The sequence below is a fragment of the Podarcis gaigeae genome (genome assembly GCF_964106915.1).
Source record: "Podarcis gaigeae genome assembly, chromosome: 2".
NCBI lineage: Eukaryota > Metazoa > Chordata > Lepidosauria > Squamata > Lacertidae > Podarcis > Podarcis gaigeae.
Window position 1 is genome coordinate 25,629,546 of NC_139679.1, and position 16,182 is coordinate 25,645,727.

Consider the following 16,182-nt stretch of genomic DNA (forward strand, 5'->3'; position numbering starts at 1 on the left):
TCCTTAACTCGGGGAACACATAACTCCATACCCTCCAACATTTTTCTGATTAAAATAGGGACATCCTAAGGAAAAGCGGGACAACCCAGGATCAAATCAGAAACTGGGATGGTTTCTGTAAATCTGGGAGTATCCTTGAAAAATAGAGACACCTGGAGGGTCTGCTGATGTAGAATTTTAAGTACAGTGGTACCTCGGGTTACATACGCTTCAGGTTACAGACTCCGCTAACCCAGAAATAGTACCTCGGGTTAAGAACTTTGCTTCAGGATGAGAACAGAAATCATGGAGCGGCAGCAGTGGGAGGCCCCATTAGCCAAAGTGGTCCCTCAGGTTAAGAACAGTTTCAGGTTAAGAACAGACCTCCGGAACGAATTAAGTTCTTAACCCGAGGTACCACTGTACATGAGTAGAATGTGTGCTTTTATTTAAAATTCATCTCTGGCTTATTTGTGGCGTATAGGAATTCATTCATTCCCCCCCCCAAAAAAAAATTAGTTCGGCCCCCCACATAGTCTGAGGGATGGTGGACCGGCCCATGGCTGAAAAAGGTTGCTGACCCCTGATGTAGCCCTATGTCATTCTACAGTAGGGATGGGGGGTGAGAGAGTTTTGATTCAGTTCACATTTAAAGGCAAATCTACCTAATTCACGCTTTCTGAACTCAACAACACTGAAACGCAGCTGCCTTTCGAAATTCGCACTTCTCGTAATCTTGCAATTCAGAAAGTGGCTTACTAAAAACACGCACGGCGAAACAGCATGCAAAGAACAAATAAAGCCCTGCTGCAACAGCAACAAAAGTGGGCGAGGAGGTGGGGGGGGGACAGTTTTCATAAAGAAGCAGTTGGAATATTTCAAAAGCTTGCTGGAAACGAGTCGCCTTGTTCTGGCATCTGAAGAAGTAAAGGAGGAGGGTGGTTTGAGGAAACCGTCCCAAAAAGATAAAGACAAATGTGTCCTTGAAAGAGAAACTGCATCATGTTATTCACCTGTAGGGTGAGCTCTCAGCTTTGCAGTTTGCGCGAGAGATGCATATTCCAGAAGGTAGAATGCTAAGCCAGCCACTAGTCTTGTCTTTTGCGCGGAATGTCAGCAGGCTGCCTGGCCTTTAGGGAACCCCCCATTTCTCAGCCCCTTCTGCAACATGAGGCCTACTACAGGCCTACTACACAAGGATGCTAGTAAGGATCTCGAGAACACGCCCTTCAAGCAGCTTGGGAAACCACTCAATTAATACACGACCGCTGCTAATATTAATATTAATATTAATATTAACTCTTCTTATTGCTGCTGCTCAATAAACCAGCTTCAGGAGCCTGCAGATGAGGCTTACCATAGGGTGGTTTCCATGACAACCAACAGCAGTGCAAGGTACAGCTGTTTCTGTCCAGCTATGCTTTAAAGAAAAAGGGGGATGTGGCGCAGGCTAGTGGCCAGAGGAAACTGCTGTTAGGGCAAAAGGCTTTTCCGCAATAGCCATTCCTTCTTGGAAGCGAAGCATCTGCAGCGTCCAAAATGAGGGGTTATCTCTCTGTCCCGCCCACCATGAAAAACCCACTTTAAATTATGCAAATGCCTAAATCACAGTAGTTTTTGCTCAGGCCCCAGCACTTTGTGCCCTCGATTAAACCAACAGCAAATAGCCCGCAATTAAACCCCAATCTGCTTGCCTTTTCTTCACGGCGGCTTCTTGCGGCACAATTGCCTTGCACAGTATTTCCTTGTATATTGGAGACTTTAAATAGCGACCGAACGAATCCTACTGGGGAGAAGGAAAGGGGAAACGGTAGTTATAGATTACAAGCATCCTAATTAAAATCATCTCTCCTTACAGCTGTTTGGGAGTCAAAGAGGCGGGCGGGGGGGCATGCAAGGGAAGAGAATAATGTCGCCCAAGAGCACAACGGAACATCTCTTCTCCACACTACATATGTGTTATGAAAACCACTGGTTAAATTAACGCCCATGTGGTTAGAAATCTGTGGCCAGAGCACTCAGTACGAGATGGGGGAGAGGTTCTCATCCTAGGAAGGAAAAAACATCACATAAGCTCCAACGCTCCCTTCTTCAAGTGTGCATTTCAGCCATTCAAAGCCAGCGAAAGGAAGTGGGAATTGTATTATTAAAGGGTATATATACTATGACTCCTTGAAGGCTATGGCCTGATAGACCTTGAGTCACCCAGAGCTACTATATTATGTAAGCACCTTTGCAGGGCACATACCCTAAGTGTGGTGGGATTACCTAACTGAGATTGGAAGAGGTAAGATGGTCCTAACAACAACAACAACAACAACAACAACAACAATAATAATAATAATATATTATTTATACCCCACCCATCTGGCTGGGCTTTCCCAGCCACTCTGGGCGGCTTCCAAAAAAATATTAAAATACTGTAACACATCAAACATTGAAAGCTTCCCTAAACAGGACTGCCTTCAGATGTCTTCTAAAAGTCTGGTAGTTGTTGTTCTCTTTGACATCTGGTGGGAGGGCGTTCCACAGGGCAGGTGCCACTACTGAGAAGGCCCTCTGCCTGGTTCCCTGTAACTTGGCTTCTCATAGTGAGGGAACCACCAGAAGGCCTTCGGTGCTGGACCTCACTGTCTGGGCAGAACGATGGGGGTGGAGACGCTCCTTCAGGTATACTGGACCGAGGCCGTTTAGGGATTTAAAGGTCAGCACCAACACTTTGAATTGTGCTCGGAAACACTGCTGCCGTTTGGGCTAGATGGCCTTCTGATTTCTTAAATCTATTGGATCTATTGTTCTTGTAATGACACATCATTTTGCCACCATCTGCCCCAACACATTTCAAATCACATTATCAAACTTGCTGGGGCGGAGAGGGGAGGACAAATGTTGTGGTTAAACTATTTCGCTTCCTCCATCCATCTCCTGTGTCAAGTTGCAGTCGGTGTCAGCTGAAATTAAGTTTCCTGTGGTTGCATTACATTTTCTGAAAGCACACTAAGAGGCTTTAAAGTCTTCTGAGAAAGCTGAACCCCAGAGAAATAAGTTGACTACTGAACTGAATGCCACCTTCGCAACCTTCTTCATTTGGCTACTGCTCATAGCTGTCAACTTCCAAATTTGAAAATAAGAGACCAGCAGCCTTAAAAATAAGGGATCAGCAGCCAAAATAAGGGATTTTGCGAGCACAGGCATGTTTGACTTCTGAGCCCCTCCGAGCCAAAGGCAGAAAGTCCAGCCAGCAGCCAAACAAAGCCTCAAGCAGTGGTTCCCACAGCGCAGCAACCCAGCAAAGGAGATGCAGCAAGGAAAACCACCGTCACCTCTCCACTGGGAACCGCTGAGCAAAGGCGAGTCCCCAGGCAACATGGCTGATTTAATCGGCACAAGGCATGCAAGCTCCACCCGCAGTCGTTCTTAGACTCCTTATTGGGTGAGCAACACAGCCAAGCAACACAGTTGGAGCCTCCCTCATCCCTGGCTGGCAGGGAGGGAGGGAGAGGAGCTGCTTCCTTTGAAACCCGGGAAATTTAAGGGACATCATCAATAAGGGACAACAGCGGGACACGGCGCTAGGATAAGGGACTTTCCCGCCAAATAAGAGACGCTTGACAGCTATGCTACTGCTTCTGTAATGTTATGAGGTCAGCCAAACAGGAAAAGAGGCAGGTATGCCTTCATCTGAAAAAGAGTGCCCAGGGATGGGAAAGGGTGTGTTCGTACATAACGCTAAGTCTTGTTTTAACCATTGCTTGCTCAGCAAACCACAAGTCATCCCACAGACGGTGGATGAAGGGCCATAGCTCAGGAGAAAAGCTGCTTTACACCTGAAATCCCAGAGAGCTGCTGTCAATTAGTTTAGACCACGCTGAGTTAGATGGACCAACGGTTTGAAATGGCATTAGGCAGTTTCCTACGTAGATGAGCAAACTAGTCATGCTTCATTTCCCCGAAGCTTTAGTTTGTTTTTCAGCTGCTCCAGCCTTGTGCTTAGCAAGCATCTGAGGTAGGGTGGCCAAGGCATGATGCTAAACCATAGTTAAAACGAGCCATGGTTTGTAAGCCAACACCATACCATGGCTTCGCATAATGGGTTTCATTAGAAAACAAACCATGATTAGTCTGTTAGACTGGGTTTAGATGTTCAAATAGAAGTCACAGTTTGGTCAAACAAACCATGGGTTTGCTTTAAGTGCAGACCGGGCCACTTTATAGGAAAATGCCAGAGAAATTAAGAACTGCAGCTCTGTTGTACAAAAGATCAAAGCTATCCTGTTTTGTCTTCTAATTTCAAAAATACTTCCATTGTATACGTTGGGCATTCTTAGATCTTACATAATTTTCTTCTACATAAATAGTGTATTAGTTCCTTCCTCATCAAAGCATAGCTTTGATTATATTTTTGCATGGCCAAAAAAAGGGCTGAGTCAGTCCCAAAAGGAGGTGTCCCAAGACTGTCACAAAAAAAAATATTTCATGTGTTTTCTTCAAACTTCAGCAGGGTAGATTCGGACAACGGGCAAATACTGCTACTCTCAAAAAGGCTTGAGTGGGAGTGATGGCAATGCCACTTGGATAACTGGGAAGGACAGCTAGCCGGAATTAATAAGCAAAAAAACAACAAACCTTCTTCATCAGCATATAGATGTGAGTCTGTGCGGCATCTAAGACATAGCGGTGAGGGTGTTTGAGGCCTCTGACCGTGATGCCCATAGTGGTGCCATCAATATTGATCCAGCGCCTGGCTCCAGGTGCCAAGAAGGTCCTGAAATCGAAAATGAAAATAAAGGGGATTAAAATAAAGCTGGGGAAGAAAGGCTGTAGGGACATACTTCCTGTTTGAGGTAGCTCTAAATGTTCTCCCGTCGACCGACGGAATGCAATTCTTACTCTTTGACGTGAACAGGTATCGCTAAAGGTCTCCTGTTATCTCGGATGCTGCACATGTACCTAATGATGTGTAGCTTTAATGCCACCAGTACTCCACTGGAACCACTCCAGCGGCTCCAGCTGACATTTCACTTAGGATACAGTGGCACCTCGGGTTAAGAACTTAATTCATTCCAGAGGTCCGTTCTTAACCTGAAACAGTTCTTAACCTGAGGCGCGCTTTCGCTAATGGGGCCTTCTGCTGCCACTGCACCACTGGCATGCAATTTCCGTTCTTATCCTGGTGCAAAGTTGTTAACCTGGAGCAACCACTTCCAGGTCAGCGGAGTTTGTAACCCAAAGCGTTTGTAACCCAAAGCGTCTGTAACCCAAGGTACCACTGTATTCTAAAGACTCCTCAGTGCAAAAGTCTCAGGCCATGTAGATAGTCTTCCAGCGCTAGAAAGGAGAACGTTCCGGCATAGCTTATTGCCTGGCAAATGTGCTTACAATCATATTCTTAATTTGAATTTGTGTGACCCTTCTTCTCCCCGTAAAGTAGCTTTTTTTTTGCATCTATCATGTGGCAGAAATCTATGTGCAACTAGGTCACATGAAGACTTCTGCATGGATTTACCAGTGCTTTGAAATCCTACTAAAAACATGAAAGAAATTACAACTCAGCGTTTCGTTTCATTATTTTTTTTACAAAAACTGGCACAATGTAGGAAAAGGACACCAGGGAAAGTTTTTGTAACACTATATACTGTGCTCACTTGTAAATTTCTTCTGCTTTTTCTTTCACCTTGGATTGGTCTCCATACTTCAGATCTTCACAAGCTTCCCAAAATCCTAGATTCTCCCCTGAATTAAAAGAGAAAGGAAAATAATCCTGCGTGATATATAATATTTTAAGTCAATAGCCTAAATCGGCTGAATGTGATTCTAGTGTGGTGATGCAAAGGGGGACCCTGAATTGACTCTTCTAGAAGCAGGTGCAGAGATTTTCTTATTTCCTCCTCATGGAAAGTTGCCCTTCCCAGAATTCTTGCTTTTGCACAAATGTCAGAAGTATGGGAGCTTTCTCTGTCTTTGTATCTGGGCATACTACTTCTTGCCCTATTCATTTGTGGCCTTGCAAATACAGAGAGGAGCTACAATATGCAAAAAGCTTTGCGTTTTCAAGCCCTTTTAATACATCACAGCAGCCCCTTTGTGGCAGCAGGCTTTGTATTGTTTTATGTCTTGAGCCACTTGGATGTAAAGCCATGGGCAAAAGCTATAATGGACAGATTTGTACTCTTTGCACTGTTACCTCAGGGCACCTCACCTATTGTAAAGGGAGAAAGGAAGCAGGTTTTTTTTGAAAATGAGATTCATCTCAGGGGAGCCACATATGACATCAAAGTCTTCCAGCACTTTAAAGAGGAGCTAGAGAGGTGGAAAAGCAGAGACACAATTTCACACCCACCGCTGAACTCTTTCTTCAGGAACAGCTGGAAGTTCTGGCGGCCTTTGGGATCCCTCATCAGCTCGCTAAAATTGAAGGCCCATCTCTCCACTCGTGATTTGGTGGGGATTTCCACCCTGCAGAAGTTTAATGGCAAAGAGGTTGCACTGTTTCTTTCTGAAATCATTTCCTGTGAGATTGTGTGCTTTAATAGAAAGCAGAAGCCCCATGTGCAGGCACACACCCACACACACCACACAAACACACACACACACACACACACACACTCCACACATACCAGGTTGACAGCATAGAGATTTCCCCTCTGCTTTCCAATACACCACAATGAGCTCTCGAGTCCAAGTAACTAGCAATTAAGCATTGTTGCATATAGCAGGATAATAATAATAATAATAATAATAATAATAATAATAATAATAATAATTTATTTATACCCCGCCCATCTGGCTGGGTCCCCCCAGCCACTCTGGGCAGCTTCCAACAAAACACTAAAATACAATAACCTATTAAACATTAAAAGCTTCCCTAAACAGGGCTGCCTTTAGATGTCTTCTAAAAGTATGGTAGTTATTTTTCTCTTTGACATCTGCTGGAAGGGCGTTCCAAAGGGTGGGCACCACTACCGAGAAGGCCCTCTGCCTGGTTCCCTGTAACTTGGCTTCTCGCAGCGAGGGAACCACCAGAAGGCCCTCGGTGCTGGACCTCAGTTTCCGGGCAGAACAATGGAGCTGGACCGAGGCCGTTTATACACAAAGCGTCTGATTCTAATTTGATTCATAATGCAATAGCTTCACTGAGCAGGTATTATTGATTCCCATTGTCCAACGACAAAGCACGAATCCTAATTACATTTTGGAGAAGGCACACCGTAAGAAGGAGGCATATATTTGCGTTGGCACCTGCAACTAACACCAGAGCATGCTCAGATCAGCTCTTCACCCAGGGTGAGAAATGTGCAGCCCTAGACCTAACTTCCTGTAGGTGGCAACAGGGGAGAGACAGGAAAGAAGGCCAAACAGAGAGGATGCAGTTTGTCTCACCTGTGTTTAGCTCTGGTCTCGTCCACTTTTGCCAACCACTGGTTTCAGCTACTTTCCACCACTGACTCTGACTCTGTCCACCAACAGCATGGCTGCCAACAGATTATTCCTGACACAGCATAGTTCTCAATAACAACAACAACAAAGATTCTACACCCCTCCCTTAGGCCAACATTCATGAGGCTTGAAGCAGCTCTTTTTGAAAACAGGTTTGTAATGGGAAGGTAAAACCTATCTCGGTCAGGAATGCTCATCCATGTTACAAATGCCTCTCCTCTGCTTTCCAAAGACACATTTTCCAATCTAAACAATGTACTGTAAAAACCAAAACACGGTCATCCTTCAAAATGCACACTTGTTCTTCAGCCAAGTAACGTGAATATAATGCATATAATGGAGATAAAGTGTTCATTATATAAGGGGAAATTGCTTTGCCAAAAAAAAAGTGTATATCAAGCAAAATTGCACAGAAACATACGTAAGGAGAAATTTGCACAAAAAAGGCTGGTGAATTTTCATGTGAACTTTTTTTTAAAAAAATTAAAAAAATCTCAAACTGATGTGGAAATGTGGAGAATTGTGCTTAAGATTGGGAAAATGAGAGTCTAAGAGAAACTGAAACTGACAGATTCACCCCTGCTTAGGTAAAGCCACTGTAACTCACAAAATGAATGTAAATGTAGTACGTACAGCTTTGCGTTGTAATCCCAAAAGTCAACCTCATCTGAGATCCAGGGGTTGCTGGGGAGGCATCCTGAGATTATGCAGTCATTGGAGCGGAACTGTTCACAGTACTTCACAATTCTGAAAACATTGGAGATGAAAACAAGGTGATCATCTGTGGGCAACATCATAAACAGCACAGTAGGAAGGAAACTAGATGAAGGACGCTCTGTGCTGTGAATTATAACACTTGGAACCTTCCTACCTAGCCCAACAGTGATTTTTATACCCGTCATTTCACAGAACAGCTACAAATTTTGTGTTGGTTCTAAGCTCACTGCAGAAGAGCGAAAAGGCTGAACAATCCATTACATGCATATGCCTATGGGGAACTCAAAGCTGAACAACACATTCCAGAATATCACCTGGCAAAGCCCAGCCTGTACTCCACCACTTTGGAATGCAGGTGAAGGATCATGGGTTTGAATGTACCCCTGAATGTATTAAAAAAAAAACCCCACCTATTTAGCAGAAAGCAACTACAGTGGTGCCCCGCAAGACGAACGCCTCGCAAGACGAAAAACCCGCTAGACGAAAGGGTTTTTCCGTTTTGGAGGCGCTTCGCAAAACGAATTTCCCTATGGGGTTGCTTCACAAGACGAAAAAATCTTGTGTCCCCCGGCGGTTTTTTTTTGCTTTTTTCGCCCTTTTCCTAAGCTGCTAAGCCGCTTATCAGCTGTTCCGCTGATAAGCCGCTTAACAGCTGATCGCTGGAAGCCGCTTGACAGCTCTAGCACTAATCCGCTAAGCTGTCAATGGGCTTGCTTCGCAAGACGAAAAAACCGCTAGACGAAGAGAATCGCGGAACGGATTAATTTCGTCTAGCGAGGCACCACTGTACATGGAGCAAAAGTGGCATAGCCTAGCCTTCCTGTAGATATGGTAGTTCCTCTCTAGAAAGCTATTTTAACATGGGAGATTATTAAAACCTGCAGTCTGAAGTGCCGATGTCCAGGAAGAGCTGCACCAAATGATGTTTCTAGGCAACCAGTTTGCTTAATCATGCAATGAGTTGATGGGAGCTGGGCCTCCGTTAGCAGACACCCAACCTGGCAGGTATCCAACTTTGTGTTATCTTACTTTAAAAACTCAAAAACCTGGCTGCATTCCTGGTGTTTGCATGCTTCGGTGCAGGCATGCACCTGGGCTTTTTTTCAACCTGGCAGTGCTTTCCAGCTATTGATTGCTCATGCATGCCAGAAAACAGACAACTGTTTTGGCTGAGGAGGCCAGGTGCAAAACCGTAAAGCGATCCTGCACTTTCTTCAATAGTTGTGCAGAACAGGGAATTTTAGCAAGTGTAATTTGACGTGCATCTGGTCCCCTTAGCTTTGGCTTCCCTCTAGGCCAGTGTTTCCCAACCTTGTGCCTCCAGCTGTTTTTGGACTACAATTCCCATCATCCCTTGCCACTGGTCTTGCTAGTCAGGGATGATGGGAGTTGTAGTTCAAAAACAGCTGGAGGCACAAGGTTGGGAAACACTGCTCTAGGCTAATAGAAAGCTCCTGCTTCTAGATGCTTCCGCTGGGAAAGATTCTGTCCCCCTGCCTTTTCCCAGCCTGTGGAGGATGGGGAGCATTCAGTGGCCCAGCCTGACAAAGAGCAGGAGAGTTCAGAGGGGGAGATTCACATGGCGATGTCTCCCAGGGGCAGGCAGTGTATCAGGCGAAGAGAAGAGACTCCCCACTGCCCTATTCCGTTCAGGCCAGGAATTCTTGAACGGAGTTGGATTCGTGTAACTTAGCCTTGAATAGATGAGCCTTCCAACTCTACAATTCTATGGTTCTATGATCTGAGATTAGAAAGAAAGGCTTCCAGGTCAGAAAGGGCAAAGCTCAAAACAGATACCCTTCCTGCCATTTCTTTTCTTTTCTTTTTAAAATAATCACTAGCTAAATCACATTATTGAAAGTATTGAATTAGGGCCTATCCACACTGACCTTTGGGTCCACTCTTTCTAGACAGTGGCCTGTGCTGTGACACTCGTGTGTCGGAGCATTTTTATTTTTTTGCCCGGAGCTTTCCCCACGAAAACCCGCTCTTTAAAGCTGATTCAGAGCAAGCATCAATTCAGGTTTTCTGTGGATTGACATTTGCTCTGATTGAGCTTTAAAGAGTGGGTTTTCAAAGGGAAAGCCCCCCCAAATGGGGTGGGTGGGTGTGCTTGGACAAAAAGCTTTAAGTCACAGACTGCGCTTGGAAAGAGTGGCAGAAAAGTTAAGTGCGTGTAAGCCCTCAATCACTAATAAATGGAAGGGCATAATATGCTATGCCTTAAAACAAAGTTAGCACTTACCCTCCCAGGGAGACAGAGGACTTTACTGTGGTTTTCATTATGGCCTGCTGGTAGTACATGATCTAAGCAGGAAAACAGTTTTCATTATGTCAGCAGAACCACAGGCGCTTGCGAGAAATCCTCATCCACCAAGAAGCTAGCAAGAGGTTTCCTATACCCTTATAAGAAGGTTACCTAGGTGAGTGTCCAGAAATTCTCACAATGGAAATACAAGAAGTTGAAGCAGATACCATTTGGAAAGCTCCATTCATGGAGGAGAAGGCTATCAGAAGCTACTAGGGCCTTTTAGATGTGCTTGTGGGAGCAGGGCTATTGGATTAGCTTTTGTTTCATTATGCGTTTTGTGTTATCTGTGATCATCGGAGGAAGGGAGGTATGCAAATTTAATAAATGATAATGTTGTTGTTGATGATGATGATCAGTGGTGTGTGGTGAAACTTTTCATAGGCGAAGAGTTAGGGCCAGAGGTGCCAGTTTGTGAGGGCGATGTCACATGAGCAATGTTTTGATGTCCTGATGTTGCGCATGTGAGCATTGCGCCTCCCTCCCTAAGCTGGGCAGAAGCTTCCTGGGCTTTGGGAAGGAGGCGCCACTGTATGATGATGATGGCCACATTCAACCTCCTCTGTCAGAAGAAGAGCAGCTTGGATTTGATATCCCGCTTTATCACTACCCTAAGGAGTCTCAAAGTAGCTAACATTCTCCTTTCCCTTCCTCCCCCACAACAAACACTCTGTGAGGTGAGTGGGGCTGAGAGACTTCAGAGAAGTGTGACTGGCCCAAGGTCACCCAGCAGCTGCATGTGGAGGAGCGGAGACGCGAACCCGGTTCACCAGATTACGAGACTCCCGCTCTTAACCACTACACCACACTGGCTCTCAGAGGGAGCGTGTCCCCAAATGCCAGTTGCCAGGAATCACAGGTGGGGAGAGTGCAACAAAAACAAAAAACTCTACACTTGCACTATATAAAACCCTACTCAACAGGAAGAAATATGATTTAGAATATGAAAGACAAAAATGGAGTTTAGAGTTAGGGGTACAGATAACAAATGATATATGGGAGTCAAGTATAAAATCAACAGAAATAGCCTCTATGGATCTAAGACTAAGACTTATTCAACAGAAAATAATATTCAGAGTCCACTGGACTCCAGCAAAATTATACCAGAAGAAAATAACAAGTGCAGACAACTGCTGGGAGTAAAAATGCGAACTTAGTACATATGTTGATTAACTGCCTGATGATAAGATCATTTTGGTGTGAGGTGAGGATATTTATAGTAAGAGTAATAAAAATAAATTGTTATTTAGGGGAATTGAATTTAATTCTAAATTATATTACGGAAATGTGGGAGATTTCAAGGGAGCAAAAAAAAAAAGGGTGTACCGTGCTATATTAGAAGCAAAAAAACTTGTTTTGATGAATTGGAAGAGCCGCAAAAAGATTCCATTGAGCACATGGATTGATAATATGGACAGATCAGCTACATACGAACAAACTGCATGTCGACACAAAATAAGAATGGATAAATATGAAGAAATATGGAACGAATCCGCCTTAAGCGATAAGGCGGATATTGGTGGGAAGTAGGGGGAGGAGAGAGAGGTGGGGAAATATTGTTTAAAAAGGTGTAGTCATAGGTATATCAGTCTATTCAAATCTGAATTGTCAAATTGTGTTATTATTGTTATTATGGTTTTTGTTGTATGTGTCTTTTGTGGTTGATGTTTGTATCGAAAAAATGGTTAAATAGTGTGTGTTTTTTAAAGTCCTGCTTGCAGGCTTCCCGTAGGCATCTGGTCGGCCATTTTGAGAGCAAACCGCTGGACTAGATGAGCCCTTGGCCTGGTCCAGAGCAGTGCTCTTCTTCCATCCACGCATCCCCTGCTATGCAAAGAGCCCAGTCTGCGCTATTCCTACCGTCACCTCCATCTGCAACAATGTGAGGCGTGGCTAGTCAAGGGGACCAACATGGGATGAAGTCACAAACACACACACTTGTGCATGGGTGGGTGAACTGTGAGGGCTGTACATTAATTGACATGTAAGTGAAAATGCGCTACATGTGGTCTCAAGTTGGTAATTTGGGCTGAGCATTGGTAGCTGGGGAGTCGGGGAGCGAGGGCAAAGAGCTGTCCCTGCTATTAAACAGCATGTGTGGACTGAGGGGTTACCGAACCTTCACCAACGATTAAATAATTTGGAATTTTATATATTTTACCATGGCAGGGGGAGGATTTTAGATCTTCTGCACCAAGGTATCATGAAATACATTGGGGGGGGGGGGAGGAAGCTGTTGCCAAGCCAAGGACACAAGAGATAGAAAATGCAGATTATAACTCCCCAAGAATCCTTATCTGGCTGGCTGTGAAGCAGAAGTACAAATCCTTCCCTCCCAGGATCGTTAAGGACGATATTCCCTTAGAGTTGATTTGCTGGAGGCTGCATGCTGGCCTTGAATGGGACCAAAGCCCAATGGCAGATGGGGACCAGGGGTCAAAAGTGGGTGTGGCCAGCCCTCCTCTCATTCTGCCATCTTGTTTTCTTGTCATCTCTCTTTCTGCCACAGTCTTCTCTCTCACCCACCCACCACCCCCTGCCACAGCATGCTGTGAGAAGTGGAAAACTCTTGCCAGCATTCATTTTAATGGGTCTTGTTATGTACTGAGTTGAATAGGATCCAAACTGCAGCAGTCTGATTGGTCCTAGAACAATAGGATCCAAATTGCAGCAGTCTGATTGGTCCTAGAACAATAGGATTCAGAATGCAGCAGTCTGATTGGTCCTAGAACAATGCAGCAATATGATTGGTTGGCAGGAACCATCCAATCATGCTCCAGATATAAGTGAATCCACAACCTGATTGGCTTACAGTAGAATTCCAGAATTAGCCAATCATGTGCAGCCCATTGTGTAAATAATGTATATAAAGCAGATACTTTGAGGGGACATTCATTCATTCCTCTTCACCACTATGAGCTGAATAAAGAGCATGAAATCACTTTGCGACTCTGAGTATATTTCAGGTCTACTTTGAGTAAAACTTAGTTGAAGGCTTGTGAATAAGGTTTCAAGGAAAATGAGGTTTTTACCAGGACTGTATTATTACTCGTTATTAACAGCAGCAACAATCACTGATTAATATGTGAGAAAGAAATTACCTCTCTCCTGTAAACATCCATGGTTTTTTTCTGTAAAAGAAAGGAACACGGTAGCAAAATAACAACAACAATAATAATTGACTGGGTGTTCAAAAAAGCTGTATCTGAACAAATAGTGCATTGCTCTCTATCCAACTCACTTTAACAATTAGTGCTAAATTCAGACTAGCATCTACTGAGCCTATTTAACAAAGAGAACATTGATGTGAAGAGTTTTCCACCCGCTGTACGATTTTGTAAAGCCTAACTTTGCAGATAGCGTTGCCTGTTCCCCTCTCAGCCCATATATGTGTGTGCATTTAATTACAGGGTTATTCTAATGGAGCTAATACAGATTCATTTAGGAGACAGGGATTAGATCATTCAGTATTAGTTAAAGGCGACAGGAACTGACATATTGCAAAACATAAACATAGCAATTAAAAGCCTCAGAAACAATATCTGCTGTGCTTATGCTGCTATTTAAATAGCTCAGATGATGTTATGTGTCACCCACCAGCCAGCAAGCAACTGAAAGCTAGAAATTAACTGCAGGCTGTTTGTTCCTGCAGCTCCCTTTGAAGTATCATGCCGTGACTTTGTTTGGAATAAGCAGATGGAAACAGAGGAGAGGCACGCCAAGCGAGGGCTGTCAGGAAAGCCTCCAAGTTTTGTGGAGGCCCTTTTCCTTCTAAGACATCCAAGTACGCACTCAGCTCATGCCTTGCAAACCTGCCATGTGTAAGGGGCTAACTAATTATAATATGCAAATGCATGCAATAGGATGTGGGCGCCCGTTCTCTTTCTTTATTTCTTGGAAAGCCATTTGAGGAGGGCGAGGGATTTGTCAGCCAGATTTCTACTCAAAACTCCCCAACTTCTACCCCACCCACCCCGCTGGATTCCAAATGGATATTTGCATTTCATGGAAGATGGTTTTCCCAGAAAACAGCTAGAAGGGAGGGGTTTTAGCACCCGTGCTCCCCACCCCTTCAAGTGGCTTTGCTTTTTAAAGAGCAGGACTGAACTACTGTCATACACACTAGTGTGTAACATGTAGCTAGGCCCTTAATCCAATATGTAAAGGGACAGCGCTTACCAAATAAAAGCATGCAAGAATTAATTGTCACAATAGCTGCTTTTAGACAATCACTGAGCATGCATGAAGCTCTGGGCACCTTGCATGTAGAACCTTCCCTGTGATTAATCGCAGCCTCCCATGATGTCCAAACCAGGCACTGTAGAGAATGGCTTCCAAGCGCATCTGGATTTGAAAGCCAGCTTTAAACCATTACTTAATTTCCTGGCTCAACAAGAAGCCATTAGCTATGGTTTGCTGGTTCAGATCTAGCAGGAAGCTATAGCTAACTTCAGCTTCTTGGTTTGCTTAGCTGATCTCGCAACAGAAAGAGTGGAGTGGAAGCAAAGAAGCTATGTGAAGATGTGCAGAGTTCATGCATATCCTGGCTTATTTAACCATGAGTTGACTGTCCAAACCAGGTCAATATGACATGACACCAGAAGAGCCACATAGTGTCTATATAATACCTGCACATTTTGCCCCTATGTTCAGAGACAGGAAGCTCAATTTTCAACAGGAAAACAGCATTTTTGGGAAAGGTTAACCTGCTTTCCCCAGCACTGCAGTCCCAAGTGATGCCAGGGCCAATTGTGGCTGTTAAAACTTTTAGGAAACGACAGCTTGCAGGTCCTGCCAATGTCTCATCTATTAACACCCTTAGTTTGTTAGGATGAACCAGGGCTTTCTGCCAGCTGCAATGCTACAGCATAGGGAATACCAGTAGATGTTGCTTCATGCTACTGACTTCTGGAACTATGCTGTGAACACTTAAAAAGTCTGACAATCAGGAGACAATAATAAACTGTATCAAAACTTACAACTGTATGAGGACTTCTTCACAAGCTACATTGCGCATTTGACTTTACATGTGATTCAAGTGCACAATGCAGTGAAGAAATCTATCCCTGTGGTTGTTGATCTGAAAGTCACATAAATACATGTGCCCAAACTGAATGCCAAGTTCAGCAGATGGCTTGTGTGTCAATGTAGCTTCCCCAAGGCTTCCCCAATGGAGTCCTTGAGGCTGAGCAACTGTGTCAGGGGTGATGGGCAGAACTGCCCCCAATTGAAGCACGTTGATTTCCCCCTTAGGAGTGAATGGCGGCCATTAACTAATATTCGGGGGGGGGGGTTAAAAATGCACCCACAGACTTCACCTGGTGCGTGACTCTAAAATGGAAACTTTTTTGCATGTTTAGGCAGTTCATCATCCCATTAGAAAAGTCCAAAGTTACACTTAAATCCCATCAGAGTTCCCAGGAAACATTAATTGAATTGTGTGGCTAATCCACAGAAAGCAAAGGTTTTGCATTAAAAGATAAAAAAGTTGCTAATTTAAATTAGATCCGTCCCTCATTCCCATTAATCTTCATTTCCAAGGATGATGTTTCTTAGGTACACAGTACAGTTGTATAAGGGGAACAGAGGTGAAATAACAGAATGTAACTCATATGGAGGTTATAGAGCTTTAGTCTTCTACGGAACAATCAACCCAGGACTTCACAGACAGGAAGGCCATGCACACATCCCAGAAAAAATAAACTGGAAAGAAAGAGAAAAGACAGGGGGGAAATGGTTAA

The 16,182-nt window shown here is 44.2% G+C and overlaps 1 protein-coding gene across 4 annotated transcripts in view; it reads right to left on the reverse strand.

Annotated features, from left to right (window-relative positions):
- The window catches only part of RGS9 (regulator of G protein signaling 9), a 73,974-nt gene that overhangs the window by 22,541 nt on the left and 35,251 nt on the right, over nt 1–16,182 (reverse strand). For 3 of the 4 annotated variants that reach the window (XM_083727533.1, XM_083727535.1, XM_083727534.1), the window contains 7 exons: nt 13,543–13,572; nt 10,379–10,440; nt 8,050–8,163; nt 6,320–6,435; nt 5,625–5,712; nt 4,606–4,744; nt 1,674–1,762 (listed from right to left, as the gene is read on the reverse strand). In XM_083727533.1, the coding sequence (XP_083583659.1) occupies nt 1,674–1,762; nt 4,606–4,744; nt 5,625–5,712; nt 6,320–6,435; nt 8,050–8,163; nt 10,379–10,440; nt 13,543–13,572 (638 nt within the window). Of the gene's footprint in view, nt 1–1,673; nt 1,766–4,605; nt 4,745–5,624; nt 5,713–6,319; nt 6,436–8,049; nt 8,164–10,378; nt 10,441–13,542; nt 13,573–16,182 lie in introns of all 4 variants that reach the window. The other variant, XR_014561331.1, reaches the window with a different exon arrangement.